At 46.2% G+C, this 20,705-nt stretch overlaps 2 protein-coding genes across 3 annotated transcripts in view; one reads left to right on the top strand and one right to left on the bottom strand.

Annotated features, from left to right (window-relative positions):
- Positions 1 to 6,297, top strand: part of LOC310786303 (regulator of nonsense transcripts 1-like) — a 25,811-nt gene extending 19,514 nt beyond the window's left edge. Inside the window, exons 17-24 of the mRNA XM_083647485.1 lie at positions 95 to 251; positions 371 to 513; positions 1,355 to 1,529; positions 1,658 to 1,739; positions 2,157 to 2,321; positions 2,470 to 2,690; positions 3,051 to 3,173; positions 3,492 to 6,297. Coding sequence (XP_083503611.1) covers positions 95 to 251; positions 371 to 513; positions 1,355 to 1,529; positions 1,658 to 1,739; positions 2,157 to 2,321; positions 2,470 to 2,690; positions 3,051 to 3,170 — 1,063 coding nt within the window. The 3' untranslated portion in view covers positions 3,171 to 3,173; positions 3,492 to 6,297. The remainder of the gene's footprint in view (positions 1 to 94; positions 252 to 370; positions 514 to 1,354; positions 1,530 to 1,657; positions 1,740 to 2,156; positions 2,322 to 2,469; positions 2,691 to 3,050; positions 3,174 to 3,491) is intronic.
- ddx49 (DEAD (Asp-Glu-Ala-Asp) box polypeptide 49) lies at positions 4,456 to 20,330 on the bottom strand. Of its 2 annotated transcripts, XR_014553207.1 has the most exons (14): positions 20,073 to 20,330; positions 19,212 to 19,335; positions 18,017 to 18,102; positions 16,077 to 16,198; positions 15,199 to 15,386; positions 12,584 to 12,724; positions 12,381 to 12,456; positions 12,033 to 12,109; positions 11,192 to 11,289; positions 9,665 to 9,739; positions 8,766 to 8,854; positions 7,920 to 7,991; positions 6,700 to 7,304; positions 4,456 to 6,658 (listed from the first exon to the last, which is right to left on the bottom strand). XR_014553207.1 is itself a non-coding variant. In XM_083647486.1 (13 exons), exons 1-13 carry the CDS (start codon positions 20,185 to 20,187, stop codon positions 7,128 to 7,130), a joined length of 1,440 nt encoding a protein of 479 aa, XP_083503612.1. In that variant the 5' UTR covers positions 20,188 to 20,330; the 3' UTR covers positions 4,456 to 7,127. The 2 variants fall into 2 exon arrangements, 1 of the variants encoding a protein (XP_083503612.1); XM_083647486.1 differs by having other exon boundaries at positions 4,456 to 7,304.
- Positions 20,331 to 20,705: the final 375 nt, after the last annotated feature.

Genomic DNA, 20,705 nt, shown 5'->3' on the forward strand with positions numbered 1-20,705 from the left:
ACTGGGCTTTAGGAATAGAACTCATTTCTGCACTTTGTCAGTACATGAGTTTGGTCAACGTGACACTGGTTGACCCGTTGCTGCTGTGTTTCAGGACGGAGGCGTCCAACGTGGAGAAGATCACCACCAGGCTGCTGAAGGCGGGAGCCAAGCCCGACCAGATCGGCATCATCACCCCCTACGAGGGCCAGCGCTCCTACCTGGTGCAGTACATGCAGTTCAGCGGCTCGCTGCACACCAAGCTCTACCAGGTACCAGCTGCAATGCCCGCTCACCAGCTGTGAATGGACCCAGTTCAATTGTGGATGATGCGCTGTGAGAATCGTTTTTTCTTGTTGTTCTTACTCTTGTGTCTCCTGTCGGGCTACAGGAGGTGGAGATCGCCAGCGTGGATGCCTTCCAGGGCCGCGAGAAGGACTTCATCATCCTGTCCTGCGTTCGTGCCAACGAGCACCAGGGCATCGGCTTCCTGAACGACCCCCGCCGGCTTAACGTGGCGCTGACCAGAGCCAAGTAAGACCCGCGACCTCATCTCTGCACAGCTGTTCAGGGCAGCATGGCTCTCATGTCTGCACAGCTGTTCAGGGCAGCATGGCTCTCATGTCTGCACAGCTGTTCAGGGCAGCATGGCTCTCATCTCTGCACAGCTGTTCAGGGCAGCATGGCTCTCATGTCTGCACAGCTGTTCAGGGCAGCATGGCTCTCATCTCTGCACAGCTGTTCAGCGCAGCATGGCTCTCATGTCTGCACAGCTGTTCAGGGCAGCATGGCTCTCATCTCTGCACAGCTGTTCAGAGCAGCATGGCTCTCATGTCTGCACAGCTGTTCAGGGCAGCATGGCTCTCATGTCTGCACAGCTGTTCAGGGCAGCATGGCTCTCATGTCTGCACAGCTGTTCAGGGCAGCATGGCTCTCATCTCTGCACAGCTGTTCAGGGCAGCATGGCTATTCGGGATTCTCGGAAGAAGCAAATAAATTGGATACTCTGTCGATGCCCATGAAAAGTTCAGCCGTGGTGAACTCTTCTCGGCCAACAAGCTTGTTGAGTGTCCACACATCGAGCGGATTTCTCTGGTTGAAAAAAGAACTTTTGATAATGGACTTTATCTGATTTCAGGGATTTCCTTACACTGGCACAAAAGAAATAATCTGTGAAATGGCCTAGTAAAAGTGTGTAAATGTGCTGTTGACAATTGACCTACTATATTTAAAAATAAATACTGTTTTCTGTGCTGTCAGGCAATTTTGTAAAAGTGTGCGTCACTTACAGATTCTCACTTTTGAACAAAACTCAAAAAAAAATCCTCATCCCTAACCAGCAGTCGTGTGTGTGTGTGTGTGTGCGCGTGTGAAGGTACGGTGTGATCATCGTGGGGAACCCCAAGGCCTTGTCCAAGCAGCCGCTGTGGAACCACCTGCTGAACTACTACAAGGAGCAGAAGGTGCTGGTGGAGGGCCCGCTCAATAACCTCAGGGAGAGCCTCATGCAGTTCAGCAAGCCCCGCAAGCTGGTCAACGCCATCAACCCTGTGAGTAGGATGAACCAAGCGCACCCTTTGAAGCTGTCTAGTAAGGTGAAGGTGTGTGTCTCTCCTCAGCACTGACTGTGTTTCTCAGGGTGTGTGTCTGTCCTCAGTACTGACTGTGTGTTTCCCAGGGTGGACGCTTCATGAGCACCGCGATGTATGACGCCCGCGAGGCGCTCATCCCTGGCTCCGCCTACGACCGCAGCAACGCCGGTGGGTCAAGACAACAACTCCTAACTTTCTGTTAAATCCTCTGTGTCATAGACGAGATTATCAGCAGCTATCATCTGCTAACAAACACAGACAAACCCCTCTGCCATCATGGTGGGAAATCACACAAATAGCAGTAATATTGGGCTTTGGCTGGTCAGTTGGCTGACTCCACCAGTCACTTTTGACAGGTAACCTATTTTATTGTAAAGGATTAAGTTTGCTGCTGAAGGATTGAAGTGAGTTTTGTTAGTTTTCAGACCAAGTTGGCCTCTAGACAGGAAGGCTGATTACGGCCCTGTTTGCAATCTAGGTTTTTCTTAACAGCATTTTCATTGAATGATCATGTGACCATGCCCGTGTGTCATTGTGTCATCATGCCCGTGTGTCATTGTGTCATCATGCCCGTGTGTGTTGCAGTTGGACGTCCGAACAACCTGTACTTCCAGACTCATGACCAGATTGGGATGATCGGGGCGGGACCCACCCACATGGCTGCCATGAACCTCCCCATACCCTTCAACCTGGTGATGCCACCCATGCCTCCACCCAGCTACCTGGGCCAGACCAACGGCCCGGTTGCAGGTACAGTACAGCACTGACATACTGAAACACCATTTGAACTGAATTGTGCAAAAGTTAGACAAACCTACCTGCATTTGTCTGGTGGCACTTTCTCACGTACTTTGGAAAGTAGTTCACTGGTTTGATTCAGATCTTCTTTGTCACCCAGGTCGCGGAGCGATGAAGGGGAAGCCCGGGCGAGGCGGGCGACAGAGGGCCCGCGGCTCGGGCCACCAGGGCACCAGTCAGGGCAACGACCCCGGCAGCCAGGCCAGCCAGGATGGAGCTTCCCAGCCCTTCTCCCAGGGGCCACTGACCCAGGGCTACATCTCCATGAGCCAGCCCTCTCAGATGAGCCAGCCTGGCCTGTCCCAGCCTGAGCTGTCCCAGGTAACACACTGCCAAACACAGGTGCATATACCAGGTAACACACTGCCAAACACAGGTGCATATACCAGGTAACACACTGCCAAACACAGGTTAATATACCAGGTAACACACTGCCAAACACAGGTTAATATACCAGGTAACACACTGCCAAACACAGGTGCATATACCAGGTAACACACTGCCAAACACAGGTGCATATACCAGGTAACACACTGCCAAACACAGGTGCATATACCAGGTAACACACTAGAGTACAATGGAGGAGTACAAGCCCTGGCTTTGGGCTCACTGGCAGAAAGGCCGAAGGAATCCACTGTCTGGTATAACAAGGTGTTCTTCATGTCTCCTCCTGTCCTCCAGGACAGCTACCTGGGAGACGAGTTCAAGTCCCAGATCGATGTGGCTTTGTCCCAGGACTCGACTTACCAGGGCGAACGTGCATACCAGCATGGTGGGGTGACCGGCCTGTCACAGTACTAGAGTGTAAGTACTTCAGACAGGTCTTTTAGGCCATGATACACGGGCAGTATTCGGGTTGGAATGTCTATTTAGCATGCGCTCATACGCCAGACATCTTGGTTGATGCATCTCTTGATTCTGACTGATTGCGCGCTCCGCTCCAGTTGTATTGACCCAGTGGCCTGCATCCTTCAAAGTTCTGAACAAGCAAACGTATTATTTGCAGCTTCGGTTCGCCTTTCACAGCTCTGCTCAAAGCAGCATTTCTTATCTGTTGCCAAAAAGGTTGATGTAGTCATCTCTGTTGTCGATGATTTCTGAAGTGTGTTTTCTCTCTTGCAGGTTGCTGGAAGAAGGGAGCTAGGCTTGAGCTGAGCTTAGTTCATCAGCATTTTAATCTGGGTAATGATAAAAACATAAAATGGATACCTGTTTTCCTCTGCTACAACCGAAGCACCACCGAGTGAAAGCGACGGGAGAGCGAAACCAAACCAATCACGAGAGAGCGAGAGAAACGAGAAGGCAGAAGAAGCGAGTAGGAACAGACGGGCAGGAGATGGCGTGAGGCCGGGCGAGCAAGCGAGAGGGCCGCCCGAGCCAGGAGACGAGGGAAGGAGAGGAAACGGCGGCGTGCGGTCGAGCTGCCGTGGGAAACGAAGACGGGAGAGCTCAACGGTCTCTCATAGGAAACCCAGCGAGGCTTCACTCCCAACAAAATAATCCCCCTTACCCCACCCCTTCACCTCCCGGCCTCTAGGGACACTGTCTGATGGGAACTGAAGTTTCGTGGCACAGGAAGCGGAGAAAGCTTGCCAAGCTGAATTTGAAGAACTCATTCCGCAGGCACGCGTACGGAAGAGCCACCGACCGGTCGACTCGGAAAATGCAAAAAGACGGTCGGTCGCTCGACCTGTACGACGCCCTGGACTCCACTTCAATTCGGTTCATTGCGAGAGGAAGAGTGGCGCCAACGATCTTCCTGTGGACCCAAAACCCTCGGCAGCCTCTGAAGGCAGCGGCAAGTCGACACACCGCCTCGTCGTCGTTAAACTCTTTGAGTTGGAGGAAATAAGAAAACACGGTTTCTGCGCTTGAGTCTGATGTTAAAGAGCTTTGAATTGAAACGCCTTTGATTTGCCTTGGGCACCACTGGGCTCATTCAACAGGTCTTTAATGGGATAGCGGGTGGTTTTCGACCACGCGTCAGTGGTGGAGTGGCAGGGGGATTCCAGATGAACGTTTCTCAAGGCGTGACGCGCGGATCCCAGATTCCGCGATCATCATGGGACAATTTTTTTCTCTGAAGTACCTTTTTTCTTATCGCAGAGCACAAAAAAACAAAAAGAAAAAAAACAAAAAACACCTAAACTATCAAAACACGACCAGCATTGAATATTCAACTCAATGTCATTTGATGTTTCAGCAAAGGCTTTTTCTTATTTTTAGTCTTTTGGAAGCAGGGCTTGATCATGAGCGACGCCCCGCCGTGCTTTATGGCCAGATGTCTTTTTAAACGCTTTGTATACGCTTTAGGTTGGCTTTAGGTTGGCAAACGCTTGGAAGGAAAGCTTTGAGTAATTCCTCCGTGGATTGTGGTGCTCATCCACATGGTCAGACAAATCCCTGTTTGGGGGAAGCAAAGGAAGCCACACGGGAGGGAGAGAAGGAAGGGAAGTAGATGAAACGTAGTGTAGGCTTAAAGGAGGGCGAGGCTGTCAGTCCCCCGCAAGTAAGCAGTAGAAAAGGAAGGTGGCTGCTGAGAAGATCCAAGGGTTTCCACACATCTGGAAAACCACTTCAGGTCATTTCCAGGTCTTAAAGTTTCAAAATCAAAGAGTACATCGGGTGGCGGGGCTGTTGTTCGGTCCCGACACGCACGGCGACACCTTTCACGTAGTCGTGCGTCGCATCCGTTGTCATTTCACACAGACGTTTTGATGTGGTGAATAATGTTCACCTGTGAAGGGGTTTGGCCTGGCTGACGGTCACACATCATGCTGAGCAGCGACCAAAACCTTCAAATGCGTAGCAATCCTGGATCAGTAGGAAGCTCAAACGCACCCCTCAATTTAAAACCCACTTCAATCTGAAAGGATCCTTTTGGTTCCGCTGTGGATATAATATTCTGTTTTACACCCGTAACAAGTTCTTATGTGCATTTGTACATCACAGCGCTTGGCTGACAGGATACTGTGTGGCGGCTGACAGTATTACACCGTGTGGCGAGGGATTCAACTGAGATGAATGAAAAGTGGATGAAACGCCTGAATCAGTGCCTCTAACCAACCTCCAGACAAACAGGTGCAGCACAAGCATGAATGTAGGTGAAAGTGACCTATACCAGCACACACACGCCCCCCAGTGGAGAGGACTTATTTTATTACCTTTTTATACCAAATCGGCCTGATACTAATCAAGTGAGAGTCTAGATGCTGGGTATGGTTTCTCTAAAGACGGACTGATGATGAGCCACCTTCCTTCTCTGAGGAGTTAACTTCACATCCAGGCTGGCCCAATTGCTTTTCCTTTTTTGTGGACTTCTGATTCGGAGTTTTCTTTTTTTCCTGCCTGTTTTATTTACTTGTAAGAGTTTTTCTTTGGAATTGTGTGACCCTGACCAGGTGATGGGTGGGGTTGGGGGGAGGAGAGAAAAACCCTTGAGTTGATCCTAATTTAGCTTTGTCAGTTAGTTCGCTTTTTCGTGTGCCATGCCGTTGTGTTCAGGTGGGTATTAAACCATGTGTAGTTTTACTTTGTGTTTGTAGCATCTTGGTGACAACAGGAGCGGAGCCATTTCTTCACTTGTGAGTTTTGTATCTCTCCTCAGACCGAGGGATTGTAGTTTTGCAACCGAGGAGTCGGTCTCATATCTTTCTGCAGACGTTTTCTGCGCACCACAGTCAGAATGTACTCCACTGTTTCTCACCTGCGCTTCTAGTTTAGCGTCGCCGGCTTCTCGTGTCAGCAGAGCAACATGACAATCATTTTGTCAAGTAGATCTTTGTCACCTTTAATTGACTTGCTTAGAAATAGTTCTGTTTTGTTGACTGTTTGTGTTGATCTGTTATGGATTAGTTTCACATATCAACTTGTTCCACCAAGATCCTAATGTTAATGTTGTTATAGCTTTAAAATATTGCTGCCGTAATATTGCTTTGGTGTTTGTTTTTTCATCTTCTGAGCAAAGATGACCACAATGAATTGATTTGCAACATGTGCAGTGATGATTAATTAAGACCTGGTTCAGTTGTGGATTAGTTATTAGATGACATTTGCATCCCACCCCTTCATTCTCCAGTTCAAACAGCAGTTAAACCCATGGACTAGACTAGCAGTTAAACCCATGGACTAGACTAGTGGCTCTCAACATGGGGTCCGGGGACCACCAGGGGTCCCTTGAGGGGATTCCCAGTAAATTGATGAATTGTTGAACTTCAGCATTATTTCATTTACAAGAAGTGAACACAATGTAGAAGAATGACTGTTCTGATCATAGTTTATCTCTCCACCTACAATACAAAGTTATGTAGAAGAATGATTATCTCTCCACCTACAATACAAATAGTCATGTAGAAGAATGACTGTCCTGATCATAGTTTATCTCTCCACCTACAATACAAATAGTCATGGACAAAATCATATCGAACAGAAAATACTAAGAAAATCAATAGGGACCGTGGCCATAATGTTGATTAAACTAGGGGTCCTTGATATGAAGATGGTTGAGAATCACTAGCTTAGACATCTCAATATGATGTAAATACATATTTGGAATGAGTCTTATTTGCAGTAAAGCTTAATCACAACATTGTGATTCCATTGTAAAACTGAATCCATTAATAAAGGTTGATTGTCAAATTGAGCAAATTGTTTTACGGTTTGAAAGTTGTAATTTATTTATAAATGCACAAAATTATAAAAATACATTAGGAGTAACATTTGCTAGTATATACACATGAGTTCTAAAGTCCACAGCTGTCACATGGCTGCCTGCTCCGCCTGTTTCTTTTGAATGTGTTTCCTCTTCATCACCTTCTTCCTCAGCTGTCCAGCTTTCTGCTTCTGGATGCTCTGCTGGATCTTCTCCTTGAACTTCCTCTTCTGACTCCGGATCTTCTCCAGCTCCGCTTTCCTCTTGGCCTCCAGGTCCGGATCCTGGAACACAAGTTTCATCACAAATCAGCAACAGGCCGGAGTCACTCGGGGTCTTAACTCTGCACTATTAACTAGTCCTTAACTATTAACACTGCATGTAGCAGTGTGAGATACTGGTGCCTGCAAAAAATTCCCATGTCCCGTTTGTAATTAACATTAGGACGTTTGCGTGAAACTATTTTCCCAACCAGCAGATTGTATTTACAGTCAATCTGATATGACATGAACGCAGCATTAGAACTGCTGTGGCTCTTGGTGTGGTCAGTCTGACCTGTGGGAGTATGACAGGACTTCCTGGTTTGCAGACTTGACCAGCTGTTCTACAGATGTGACTCCATAACAGCTGGTCATCAGCTTCTATAACAAATGTCCCGTCTGTTTGCCGTTTTGTTTTTTGCTTGGGTGTGTAGTGTACACCCAATTGTTAACGGCACTGAACCGATGTCTGAAAATGAAACTATATACAAAAAAATAAAAATAGATGACCACTGGTATTAGGATAGCCAAAGAACACGTTAAAATGTGTTGTTTTTCTCATAATATATCAGTCACATAATGGAGGAAAAACAAAAACGGAAAATGTTAATGCATGTTATTAAACAGGACTGGACTTACCTTCCCTTCCAAGATCATCTGTTTCCTCTTGTTGATCTCCTTTTTCTCATCAAAGTCTGTGGACTCAAGTTTCTACAACACAGAAGAAATGAGCACTTCATCAAACACTTAAGATCCATTATGGAGAAAAACAAAAAAATGTCATTATTCACCTAGTCTGTAAAGTGTTCTTACATCACTCAGTCAACAGTAGTAAGTCTATGCTTAGCAAAGAATACAATTTGCACAATACAATTCCTCGCATTACGGCTAAAAATAGCTATTGTTAATTTTAATAATAGTTGCCATTGTTTTCCCTATAATTCTGCTTTCAGAGCTAGTTATTAAGTATTAAGATATTACTAAAAAACAATCAAATCAGAGGCATCATGTTACATTTACAAGTAACCGGCCCTTTGAGGGCAACCATAATGCTGATGTGGCCCAGGATGAAATTGAGTTTGCCATCTACAATAATGTTATCAGTGATACGCATGCCAATAGAGCAGGTGAGGGAGGCCACGCAGTGGCCGAGCTGCATATGCGAGCCCATGCAGCAGGGCAGGCGAGCCCGTGCAGCAGGTGAGCCTAGGCATCGAGCAAAGGAGATGCCTAGTGCTTTAAAAAGCACTGGAAGCGGTTCTAATGTAGAAGCAAATTAAATGTGAGTTCACGTGACAGGCTGGTTTACCAGGCTAGTTCTAATGGTACCAATCATCACTTTCATCATACGGTGCTTCTTGTTTTGGTGCAAATCAATTAAATCTATGGTCATGTCTTAACCCATCAAACTAACTACAAACTAGTGAGGAGCGAGGTGAAGGGGTGTGTGTGTGTGTGTGGGGGTTAAGACAAAAGCGTGCGTACGATCTCACACTCCCGCCGCGTCACGTTGACCTGGGTCAGGATCTTCAGGACTTCCTTCTCCTCCACAGGAAACTCATTCAGTTTGGTCTCTGGACATGCAGACAGACAGATGGCAGAAACACCTTTATTTAACTGGCCAAGCTGAACCAGACTAAGCTGGGGAGTTATACCCACAACCAGGATCCCACTTGCCAATCCGCAGCAGAGAAGCACCTAGTATCTCTCTACTGATTCCAGGAATCAGTTGTTTTTTTTAAATCGCGTATCTCAAGAACCGTTCATCTGATTGACTTCACACTTGGCGAGTGTATTGCTGGGAACCTGTGTGCAGTGTCGAATTTGGTGCAATTTTGACTAGCGTCGCATCGCCGGGACACAACGGTAGATTGTGGCAAACAGCCCCACAGCTCTCTGCAGCAACATGCGGGCTCAAAGCCAGAAAGCTGCAAACAGCAATGGCGGGGGCGGGGCACGGCAGCTTTCTTCTGGCGCCTTGGTACTGCGACGCCGTCACATCTCTCTCTCTCTCTCTCTCTCTCTCTCTAAGGGTAAAAATACTAAAGGGAAATACAGGACATGTACGGGGAAACTTACTGAACGGGAGCACAGCGGGAGAGGGGGTGGAAAAACGGGACAGGATTTGACAGGTCGACTAGACTATTCTCTTCATAGGTCTCACTCTTCACAATCTACCAATCTACTGTATGGACAGTTATGGAATAATAGAATCTTATCAGACGGGATCCCTGAGACTACAAACAGGATGAGAACCACTGGTACACCACAGAGCTGTTTTATTTATGATAAGATACTGTATCTGCAAGGCCATTTTCGGGCCTAGGTGGTTTGGCAAAGGCACCTGTCAGCTCAGCCTGTAAGTCAGTGTAGCGTGGACTCACGTATCTGCTCCTCGATGGCGTGGACCAGGTGGATGTCGTACTGCGTCACCAGAGTGATGGACACGCCATTCCTCCCTGCAGAGCAAACCGCAGACTGCTAGTTACATTTCACACATTTAACTGACAACAGTTAAGTCACAACAGTGACAGTCACCTGCTATCACTCAACATAATGTTAAAGTGTTAGTCAAGTCAAGTCAAGTCAAGTCAAATTTTATTTATATAGCACCTTTCATACACAAAGGCAATTCAAGGTGCTTTACAAAAAAATAATCGAAAAAACAAGCAGCAAAGCAATGCACATATAAAAAACACATAAAAAACACAGCCGACAGTTTTAGTTAAAATATATACTCAAATTAACAAACATGAAACACTATTTCTGTTTTAAATAAGTTACAAGGCACTCTTCAGTATTATTATTACATTATTAGTACATGTTAGCATGTACAGTCACCTGCTATCACTCAACATAATGCTAAAGTGTTAGCATGTACAGTCACCTGCTATCACTCAACATAATGCTAAAGTGTTAGCATGTACAGTCACCTGCTATCACTCAACATAATGCTAAAGTGTTAGCATGTACAGTCACCTGCTATCACTCAACATAATGCTAAAGTGTTAGCATGTACAGTCACCTGCTATCACTCAACATAATGCTAAAGTGTTCGCATGTACAGTCACCTGCTATCACTCAACATAATGCTAAAGTGTTAGCATGTACAGTCACCTGCTATCACTCAACATAATGCTAAAGTGTTAGCATGTACAGTCACCTGCTATCACTCAACATAATGCTAAAGTGTTCGCATGTACAGTCACCTGCCATTACTCAATATAATGCTAAAGTGTTAGCATGTACAGTCACCTGCTATCACTCAATATAATGCTAAAGTGTTAGCATGTAGCACCGGAGCCAAAGATCTACCGGGGACACGTGGATGATTCTGGTATCTGATCTCACCCAGCCAGCCTCTCAAAAATTTAACTGCAGTCTTCTGATTGGCTGACTGGGCTGAAACTGGCTAACTAAATGGCATAGCTCCTAAATACATTTACGGCCTGTTCACTAGTTATAAACCAATCAGATGATCAGGCATGTCTCCTAAAAGTACCTAGAGTTAAATCTAAATCAGGTGAAGGTGCATTTAGTCACTATGGTGCTGCCCTCTGGAAGAAACTACCTGCTGACCTGAGATCTGCTACAACTGTGTTCTATTTTAAAGCAGTCTTATCTCCTTATCTGTTTGTTACCATTTTGTCTGTGAAGCACATTGAGTAGCTATATATGAAATGTGCTATACAAATACAATTGACTTGACTGACAGGCTGGGTGTAGCCTGGTCCTTCTGATGCATGTGTGTTGTGATTTTTGTGATTTTGCCTCTGTATATATATTTTTTGGTCCTCTGATTATTGATGTGACCGCTATGCTGCATACTTAGACCAAGCCAAATTCCTCGTATGGAATCTGATTACCTACTGTGGCAATAAAAGTGATTGTGATGCAGTGTAATGCCCCACCTGCCCTGGCGGTGCGTCCCACTCTGTGGATGTAGAGCTTGGGCAGGCCGGGCGTGTTGTGGTTGATGACCACCTGGACTGTGGGAATATCCAGACCTCTGCAGGCAGAAAGCACACATGGGTACAGCCTGTCTGTACTGTATGTTCACTAATGGGTAGAGTAAGTTGTCACTATAATATCTCATAGTACTGTACTATCTAAGCACCAAAATACAATTCCAGTGTACATCTGTATTTGGTTTTATTAGCAAAAATGTGATTTTGATAACCCATATAGACAGTTTCAACAACATAAACATTCTAAATTGCCCCCAGCTTACTTCATGTTGCAGTGTTGGCTAGTACAATTACTGACAGGACATAAGCTAGGTTTCAAACGGTTACCTAGCAACACAATTTCGTGAAAACCATCTATAAGAGTGTATGGTTATATTAGGAGGAAAGGCAAGATGATCCCCACTGGAGATGAACAGGACATGTTTGTGTGGAGAAAAACCCTGAACCCCTTCATCCAGTGTTTCTCCTCATCGCAAAATGTCATGACTCATGACTAAAATGCTCGAGGAAGACTTTTGGTAATTTTGTCTGCGAAGACTATGACGAGCAATATTATCTGACATTATCACTTAGTGAGAATGAGAAGTGAGAATGAGAAGTTTGAGTGAAAGTGTTTTTTTTTTTATCAACCCTGACCCTAACCCTGGATGTATTTTCATCAAGTATAATGTCATAAAAATTAGTTTTATTTTTTAAGCAGAAACATTGAGATTTCCGCCCCATTTGATCTAGATTCTTTCCAGACTGCATCATCACACCCCGTCTGTCTCTGGTCTCGTCTCACCTGGACGCCACGTCCGTCGCGATCAGGATCCTGTAGACACTGGACTTGAACTGGGCGAGGTTGGCGAATCGTTGTTTCTGGAGGAGGTCAAGAACAGTCTCTTCAATTTATTCTACAGAACCTGCTTGCTATCATCACAAAGGAGGAGGCTCCTGTCACTCTTTTCAACCCAGTGAACACTGATCTCACTCATGTGTGCAATTAAGGGATATTAACGTCTACTCCTACATAACACATTTCAACCCAGTGAACATTTTCACATTTAGCTGCTGCTCTTCACCAGGCATGGATCAATCTGTGACTTTGGCTACAGAGCAGGAAGAGAAGGTTTTCTGTTGGGACAGTCACCTGTTTCATCATGGAGTGCAGGGAGATGGTTGGGAAGTTGAACTCCCGCATCATCATGGTGAGGATCTGGCAGCTCCTGTGGAAACAATGAAGAACAACATCCAGGTAGCAAATCCAAGTGATCAAAATGTGTTTCTGTATAAGCTGCGTCGCCTGGTTTCCACACTGTGAATGACTTGCACTGTGTTTTAATGGCTTCCTACTTGCAGGTGTTGGTGAAGATGATGATGGCCCAGTCGTGGTGCAGGTCGGTGAAGGTCTGCACCAGGTGGACCAGGTAGGCGTCCTTCACTTTCTCTGGAGTCAGGATGTAGCGCTGGTCCAGCTCCACCACCGTACGGGTCCTGACACAACACAACAATACCACTGTGAGCTGAGCTTTCACTGCTCCACAGGGCAGCAGTCCTGGAGCGAGTCAGGATGCAGATTCACTAAAGGTTTGAGGCTTTATCACCAACATAACTCATCAGTCTGCCATGCTGATCCCAATACAAAGAGAGTCCAAATGTTCAGTTCAATTCCAATTTTACAGACCTAACAAAAACAGTGCCAAACAGCCAACAGGAGACCAGAGAAGCTGAATCGCAGCAAAGGTTAGGATGACAGGTCACCCAAACTGTCGTTTAAACAAGCAACTTGTGAGACTTTGTGTTTCCAAGCCCTGGTTGGTTGTACCGTAAATTCCGGACTATAAGCCGCGGCTTTTTCCCCGTTTTTTGGCCCTGCGGCTTATATAACGGTGCGGCTTATCTATGGATTTTTTCAGAAAAAAAAAAAAAATACAAATAAAATCTCTCTTTTTTAGCACTCTTTCTAACTATAAATCCACTTCTGTTTTAATTTCCTCTCTTGCCCTCTTTTCACCACACCGCGGACACTGTGTGCACTGTAAAAATAAACAAAGGTGGTGTTGTGTTATGTTGTTTTGTTGAAATGTTACGGTAATACGGTAAATGGGAGCTTCCTCAAACAGCCATCTCTTTCCCGACAATCCCCTCTGTGCGTGACCCCTTACATATGGTAATTACGGTAAGCAAACGGCCACTCGGCCAACAACTCCCATCACAAACTTCGGCGAATTCACACAAAGGAAGATCAAGGAATATTCACAACAAGACGAGCAGTAGAAGCAACACTCTCACTTACCATGGGGAAGGTACGCAGAAATTCACATGACGCAGCTTTCAAGTTGAAAGCAGTCAATCTCGCATTAAAAGAGGGAAACAGAGCAGCAGCGCGTAACCTGGGCATCGACGAGTCAATGGTGAGGCGTTGGAAGGTGCAGCAGGAGGAACTGTCTCAGTGCAAGAAGACCAAAAAGTCCTTCAGAGGTCATAAAAGCAGATGGCCCGAACTTGAAGATTCCCTTGAAGATTGGGTGTTGACCCAGAGAGCAGACGGCCGAGGCGTTTCCACGGTGCAGATCCGACTGAAGGCCAAAACAGTCGCCACCGAAATGAAAATTGAACATTTCATAGGTGGCCCATCTTGGTGCTTCCGATTCATGAGACGAAAGGGACTGTCCGTCCGGGCGAGAACTACTGAACAACTCCCTCCCGACTACCAGGAGAAAATCACAAACTTCAGCGAATTCACACAAAGGAAGATCACGGAATATTATAGGAGTGTGAAAACATCCACAATCACCAACGGGTTCCAAAACGCTGGACTGCTGCGGGATGAAGAGGATGACGCCGCCACAGCTGGCGCTGAGGGCCGTCAGAGGCTTCAGAGGCTATTCGATGCCGACAGTGACGAAGAGGAGTTCGTTGGTTTTGAGTGACAATGAAGGAGAGAGGAGAGTGGTTGACGAAGCCACCCTGAACCTGTTCGTTTCCGACACTGAAGATGAGGACTTTGGTGGTTTCAGTACGCAGGAAGAAGAGGAAGACGAGGATTAGTGACTTGACTTCTCTGGTTACAGCCGTTTGCTGCACATATAGCCTATTGTTGTGTGATTTTGTCTGGGGATTAGTGACCTGACTTTTGTTTTGTTTTGTTGAAATGTTAATAAATGGGAGCTTCCCCAAACAGCCATCTCTTTCCCGACATTCCTCTCTGTGCACGAACCCTTACATATGGTAATTAAACATCAAAACACCCGCGGCTTATAGTCCGGTGCGGCTTATATATGTAAAAAACAGTCAATTTTGGTGCTGCGGCTTATATACCGGTGCGCCTTATAGTCCGGAATTTACGGTAATTGGACATCACAGCAACACAAACCTAGATTTGATCTCAAGTTTGTCAGTGACTGTTCTGATGAAAGTTAAAGGACTGAAATATCAGTGGGAAATAATTTATAGTCGCTTCAGTTTTTATTTTGCACTATATGCATTTTATTTTCTTACTGTGAAGCACTTTGTAACTGAAAAGCACCCTATAAATAAAGCGTATTATTAGTATTTGTCGTTTTGCTCTACATATTTGGCCACAGTCCCACTCAGACTGAGTGCCGACTCTCCCCTCACTCAGACTGAGTGCTGACTCTCCACTCACTCAGACCGGCTCTCCACTCACTCAGACCGGCTCTCCACTCACTCAGACTGGCTCTCCACTCACTCAGACTGGCTCTCCACTCACTCAGACTGGCTCTCCACTCACTCAGACTGGCTCTCCACTCACTCAGACTGGCTCTCCACTCACTCAGACTGGCTCTCCACTCACTCAGACTGGCTCTCCACTCACTCAGACTGGCTCTCCACTCACTCAGACTGGCTCTCCACTCACTCAGACTGGCTCTCCACTCACTCAGACTGACTCTCCACTCACTCAGACTGACTCTCCACTCACTCACTCAGACTGACTCTCCACTCACTCAGACTGGCTCTCCCAGAAGAAGGGCTTGTTGCAGGCGATGGTCTGCAGCTGCTGCAGTGTGTCGGTGAGCGTGGCGCTGAACAGCAGCGTCTGGCGCCGGGCCGGCAGCACAGCCATGATCACCTCCAGGTCCGCCGTGAAGTCTGTACAACCCTGCTCCAACAGACGGTCCGCCTCGTCCATGATCTGACAACATAACACACTATTCATCAGGTCTGGAGTGAAAGTGCATTCAACAGGCATGCAAACTTGTCACCTCTCTGTGAAATTCACCGGTTTGAATCCAAAACGGATCATTTACGTGATTCGGGGGGGGGGGGGGTGTCGAGAGCCTGGCCTGCCTAATCTAAGTCACTTCCATAGAAAGACAATGGAGGCGGAGCATGAACATCTGATGCTGTGGATGCACGTTTGCTGCGCAACATCGACTGTCGACAAAAGGCAGCAAGCGCCTATAGAAATGGAGCCATCATTTGGCTGGTTACAGTACAGCAGGAGCGCCCCCAGATACCGGCCATTTGGAAAGCCCGGGGGAGGAGATCAAACTGATACCGGTGATTTGGAAAGCCCGGGGGAGGAGATCAAACTGATACCGGTGATTTGGAAAGCCCGGGGGAGGAGATCAAACTGGAGGAAACAAGAATAGTTTAATATACTTAATATATGTGTGGTAGTCTGGTAGAACCTATTGGATGTCGCCGCTCCACATTGTTGGCAATGAACCGAAGTAGCTTGAGACAGAGTTGGCTCGCAAAACAAGTTTGCCAGGTAACGTTACTGTCTGTCCCGTTCTGATGCAAACGGCTGTGCATCGCACCGTAACATAATAACTTAACATTACTAAGGATCAATCCACCCTGACATTCCTGAACTCACCAGGAACTGGATGTTGCCCATGCTGAAGGTGTCCGAGCTGCGGATGTGATCAGCCAGCCGGCCCGGCGTCGCCACCACGACGTGTGGCTTCCTGGACAGCTCCAGGGCCTGGGCCACCATGTCTGCAGGGTCACACAGGGTCACAGCAGGTCAGTACAGCACAGAATGACACTATCAACATTATGAGTAATTGACATGTTAAATGTCAGCAGTGTTCATCTGTCTTTCTGTAGCAGACTGTGACGCTCTGAGCTTATTTTAGTTTGGGTTCAACATGCGTCGTCCATATTTTGCTCCAACTTCTGTTGGAACCTGAACTTGCACAGCGGGGTCGGGGGTGGGGGGTCGACTTCAATTGTAAGTATGAGGAATAAACTGCTTTGTGTTCAAAATGAGAGCGTAGCAGAGCAACATCCCTCTCAAGTTGCACTAGTTGATTTTGCAAGATGGCAGCAAGACGAAACTGTTGTTATGATTATTTGACATTCGACTAAAATTTGAATACTGAAATTAATTCTGACAGCCTCTCTCTTCCCTGTTGCAGCCTCACTTTGTGAGCGAGTCTGATACACCAGCTGGAATATTAGTCAAATTTTGCCTAGTGAACTCTGCATGCTGGGCAGCAGGGCTGGTGAGTTTTGTTGCTGCTGAATAGAGAGAGAAGCACTGTAGTCAGTCACTACAGTGCAGATCTGAACAGTTGTAAGAGCAGCCATTAATTATGTCTGTGTGTTTACACCTGTTTAACTTGCAGCCTATATCAAGTTTCCCACTGGGTGGCAGTGCAGATTAGTGTGGTGGGTGAAGTGGGCACAGGTCTCGAAATATGCGTGCATGGCGGGGAGGTCTCACTTTGTCTTTTCTACCGCTTCCACGCTTGACAGTCACCACAAAGCTAAGCCAGCCATCAATCATACAGGTAAGGTTTGCATATATGCATATGCATATGCATATATATATATATATATATATATATATATATATATATATATATATATATATATAGATAAGGGATGTGCAATGTCAGCCAAATAACCATCACGATGGTTCCACACTGAACCATCACGATGGACGATGGCATCGTCGTTAGCCGGGGGGGGAAGGGGTTACAAGTTCAATAGGGTATGTAGCACGCACCCAGCATGCGTCCAGGGGCTGGTGTTGAAACCAAAAGTAAGACTAGAGCGCTCTGGGGAGGAGGAGCTGGTGTGGAAAGTTCTGGAAACAGAAAGTTAGACTGACCAGAGCGGAGGCTTTGTAATTGCCTGTGTTGGAAACTTGCCCTTCAATCATCTTCCATAATGGCGGAGGAGACGAACCTCGTCACAAAAAAAGGGACCACTTCGCCTATCTGGCAGCATTTTGGATTTCACCCTGATGAGGATGGACAACCCAAAGATACTACTAAAGCTGTGCGCAGGATCTTTTTCCAACTGCACTCACCCATGCGTCGCGGGTGAGTGCAGTTGGTCTTTTTATTATTAAATCTGTAAAATTTTAATTTGAACAGTTAATTAATCACATCTTCATCATATAACTATATAACTAAATCTACATTGAAGCACGTCAAAGTCTTCTCCTGCAGCCGCGTGGCTACTTGTCAGGATAGTCAGTACAACAGTTTCATCAAAACCAATTCCCAGAGGCTGCAATGTATTGCTGAAGAGAGTTCGGTTCAACGTGGATTTGTGAACAAGCCGTTTTAGAGCTGCAGCTAATCTTTCGTCCATGATTCAAAACCTTTTCATCAGACTTTACACAAACCACTTTTCTTTAAACAATTTTAAAGTTCTAAAAAAAATGGACGAGAAAAACTTGTGATGAAATGAATCTCAGTTTAACTCACAATTGCAATATTCTGTCAAATAATCACAAGTTGATGATGATGATTATGATGATTTTTTTTTTAATCTGTCTGGTAGTGATGTGCAGTGCGTTACCCATTCCACCGACGACGATGCAGTCTCTGACACCCAGCGGTTTCCCCAGGACTCTGAACTGCTCCGCGATCTGATAGGCCAGCTCCCTGCAACACAGCAGAGGGCGCTATAAACCTGTTTGTCTTTATGGTTTTCACAGACTGAACTGTATTGATAACATATACCGTTGGGTTATTTGAGAGAATCGGATAGTGCTTGACCACATTAGCATGATTTCATTCACACCTGGCGTTAGCATGCGTTTTGGGTGATCAGATTACAATCTGTGATCAAATTGCAATCAGATAGTGCTTGACCACTTGAAAGTACAGGTGAGGTAACACCCCCAAGACACTTTGAAGACGGATTGCGATCTGATTGGCCAAACCACCTCCGGAGGTGGTCAGGGATGACACGTGTGTAAATGCAATGTAAATGCAATGCGTCCTCTCAATCTGCATACAGCAACTGTATGCGGATTGAGAGGACACCCGTTTTGGGTGATCAGATTGAAAACGCACGGTAACGCCAGGTGTAAAAATCAGGCTAATGTGGTCAAGCATTATCCGATTGCAATCTGATCACAGAAAACACATGTTAGTGCCAGGTGTAAATGGCCTCAATGTGTCCTCTCAATCCGCACACAGCAACTGTATGCGGATTGAGAGGACACCCGTTTTGGGTTACCCAAAACGCATGCTAATGCCACGTGTAAATGAAATCAGGCTAATGTGGTCAAGCACTATCCGATTGCAATCTGATCACAGAAAACCCATGTTAGTGCCAGGTGTAAATAGACCAGAACAGCGCCGCATCATCAAGTGCCAATAAAAAAAAAGTATCTGCGATAGAGTAGCTAGGAGGTGACACACCGTCAATGTGGATGATGCATGTAACCTGCTGGAAACTCACCAGTGGGCTGGATACAGCGTTCATAGGCAAGTACTATTGTCGATGTATCTTACACATTTTCAGAGTTTAAATATAGGGTCATGTCATGGTGTCTTTGCGTCATTTATAAACTAAATTAATTGTTCTTTTCTGTAGATTTTTTTTTTTTACTGCTATTTTACATTGAAGTCAACGGCGAGTGGCTTGTGTTTTCCCCCTAAAATGGGCATGGCCTTGATGTTCTGCGAAGTACTGGGATGTGCTGGTCTGGTCTATGGCCTCAAAGTGTTTTTGTTGGATTGTTCCTTCATCTGCCTTGTCTGACCTGGTGGGCGTGAGGACCAGGCAGAAGATGCCATACGGGTCTTCAGATAGCTTCTGCAGCACTGGCAGGACAAACGCTGCTGTCTTCCCACTGCCGGTTTTAGCACAGCCCAGACAGTCCCGACCTGGGGGAACAAACAGTCTTAGTTAGCACAGCCCAGACAGTCCCGACCTGGGGGAACAAACAGTCTTAGCACAGCCCAGACAGTCCCGACCTGGGGGAACAAACAGTCTTAGCACAGCCCAGACAGTCCCGACCTCGGGGAACAAACAGTCTTAGCACAGCCCAGACAGTCCCGACCTGGGGGAACAAACAGTCTTAGCACAGCCCAGACAGTCCCGACCTGGGGAAACAAATGGTCTTAATACAGCCAGTCCTGACCTGGGGGAACAAACAATCACTCACATAGTAGATTAACCTCCATTTGTTTTTACTTGCCTCCATCCACCTCCATTCAGAGCTACAGATACCTACAGATTCTGTAGGTCAGCAGTTGACCTGGACGAATCCATCTTGTGTAGAAAAGTGTAGTCACCTGTAAGTCAGCAGTTGACCTGAACAAATGTTATGCAATTGCTCCACTGTGATGTCATCGGCCTCCTAGGGACATTAGCGAGCAGTGATGTGACATTGATGACATGATCAGTAGTGTCTTCCCAAGCAGGGACATCTCTAAACTGTGGCTGGATGTCACCACTGATGATGTCACAATATATATAATGTAGTCAGATAGAAGGGTAGCATAGTCTACACGGAAAGAGGAGAAACGGGGCTAGCTAAATGAATGACAAACGTTACATAATTGATTTGAGTTAGCTTGCTGATAACTGTATTTATTTATTTACAGTTTGTCTGTCTTACCCTGGAGAATAGCTGGCATGCAGTGCTCCTGGACGGGAGTGGGCTTGCTGATCCCCAGCTGTTTACACTGTTTAATGAGCCAGTCCGACAGACCCAGAGCTGAGAAGTCACCCATCCTCAGGTCAGATATCCCTCCGTTCTCTCTCTCTCTCTCTGCTGCTTAGTGTTGCTTGTATTATAAATAATAATCACCCGAATACGTTATATTAAAGTAGCAAAGTAGCACATCCTCCTCCTCGTGGTGTTGTGTGTGGCTGCTCACGGGCGCTGCCTGATTACGTAATCATTCAGAACTACGTCATCATGACGTGCCCCTTCTTCATCTTCTTGTATTTAGCAAAATCGCAACCACTCCGGAGCATTACCGCCACCTGCTGTGCTGTTGCAAAATCAACGTAGCTTTAAACAACGGTCACGTTTTAGTGAGGATTCAGAAGTGTTCTTGGCACCCATTGTGGTGAGTTTGATAAAGACCGGAGGGAACGAGAGGGAGTGTAGTCTGGAGGACGTCTGTGAGGTAAGTTGGTGAGCGGCGGTGAGAGACTGAAAAGGGTCTAGCTTGACAATGCAAGTCAAATTATCTATTATCTATTATCGTCTATACCCCATGCAGAAAGTCTCCCTCTTTTTCAC

The sequence above is a fragment of the Poromitra crassiceps genome (assembly GCF_964638095.1).
Source record: "Poromitra crassiceps genome assembly, chromosome: 12".
NCBI classification, from domain to species: Eukaryota; Metazoa; Chordata; class Actinopteri; order Beryciformes; family Melamphaidae; genus Poromitra; species Poromitra crassiceps.

What these genes read in the sequence shown, in the direction of transcription:
- ddx49 (XM_083647486.1), bottom strand. Translation starts at nt 20,187, where the DNA reads ATGGGTGACTTCTCAGCTCTGGGTCTGTCGGACTGGCTCATTAAACAG. An exon ending in CATCGTCGTCGGTGGAATGG is followed by an intron (nt 16,199 to 18,016) that starts GTAACGCACTGC and finishes GTGACCCTGCAG; the next exon opens with ACATGGTGGCCCAGGCCCTG. An exon ending in GGGACGCACCGCCAGGGCAG is followed by an intron (nt 9,740 to 11,191) that starts GTGGGGCATTAC and finishes TTTGCTCTGCAG; the next exon opens with GGAGGAATGGCGTGTCCATC.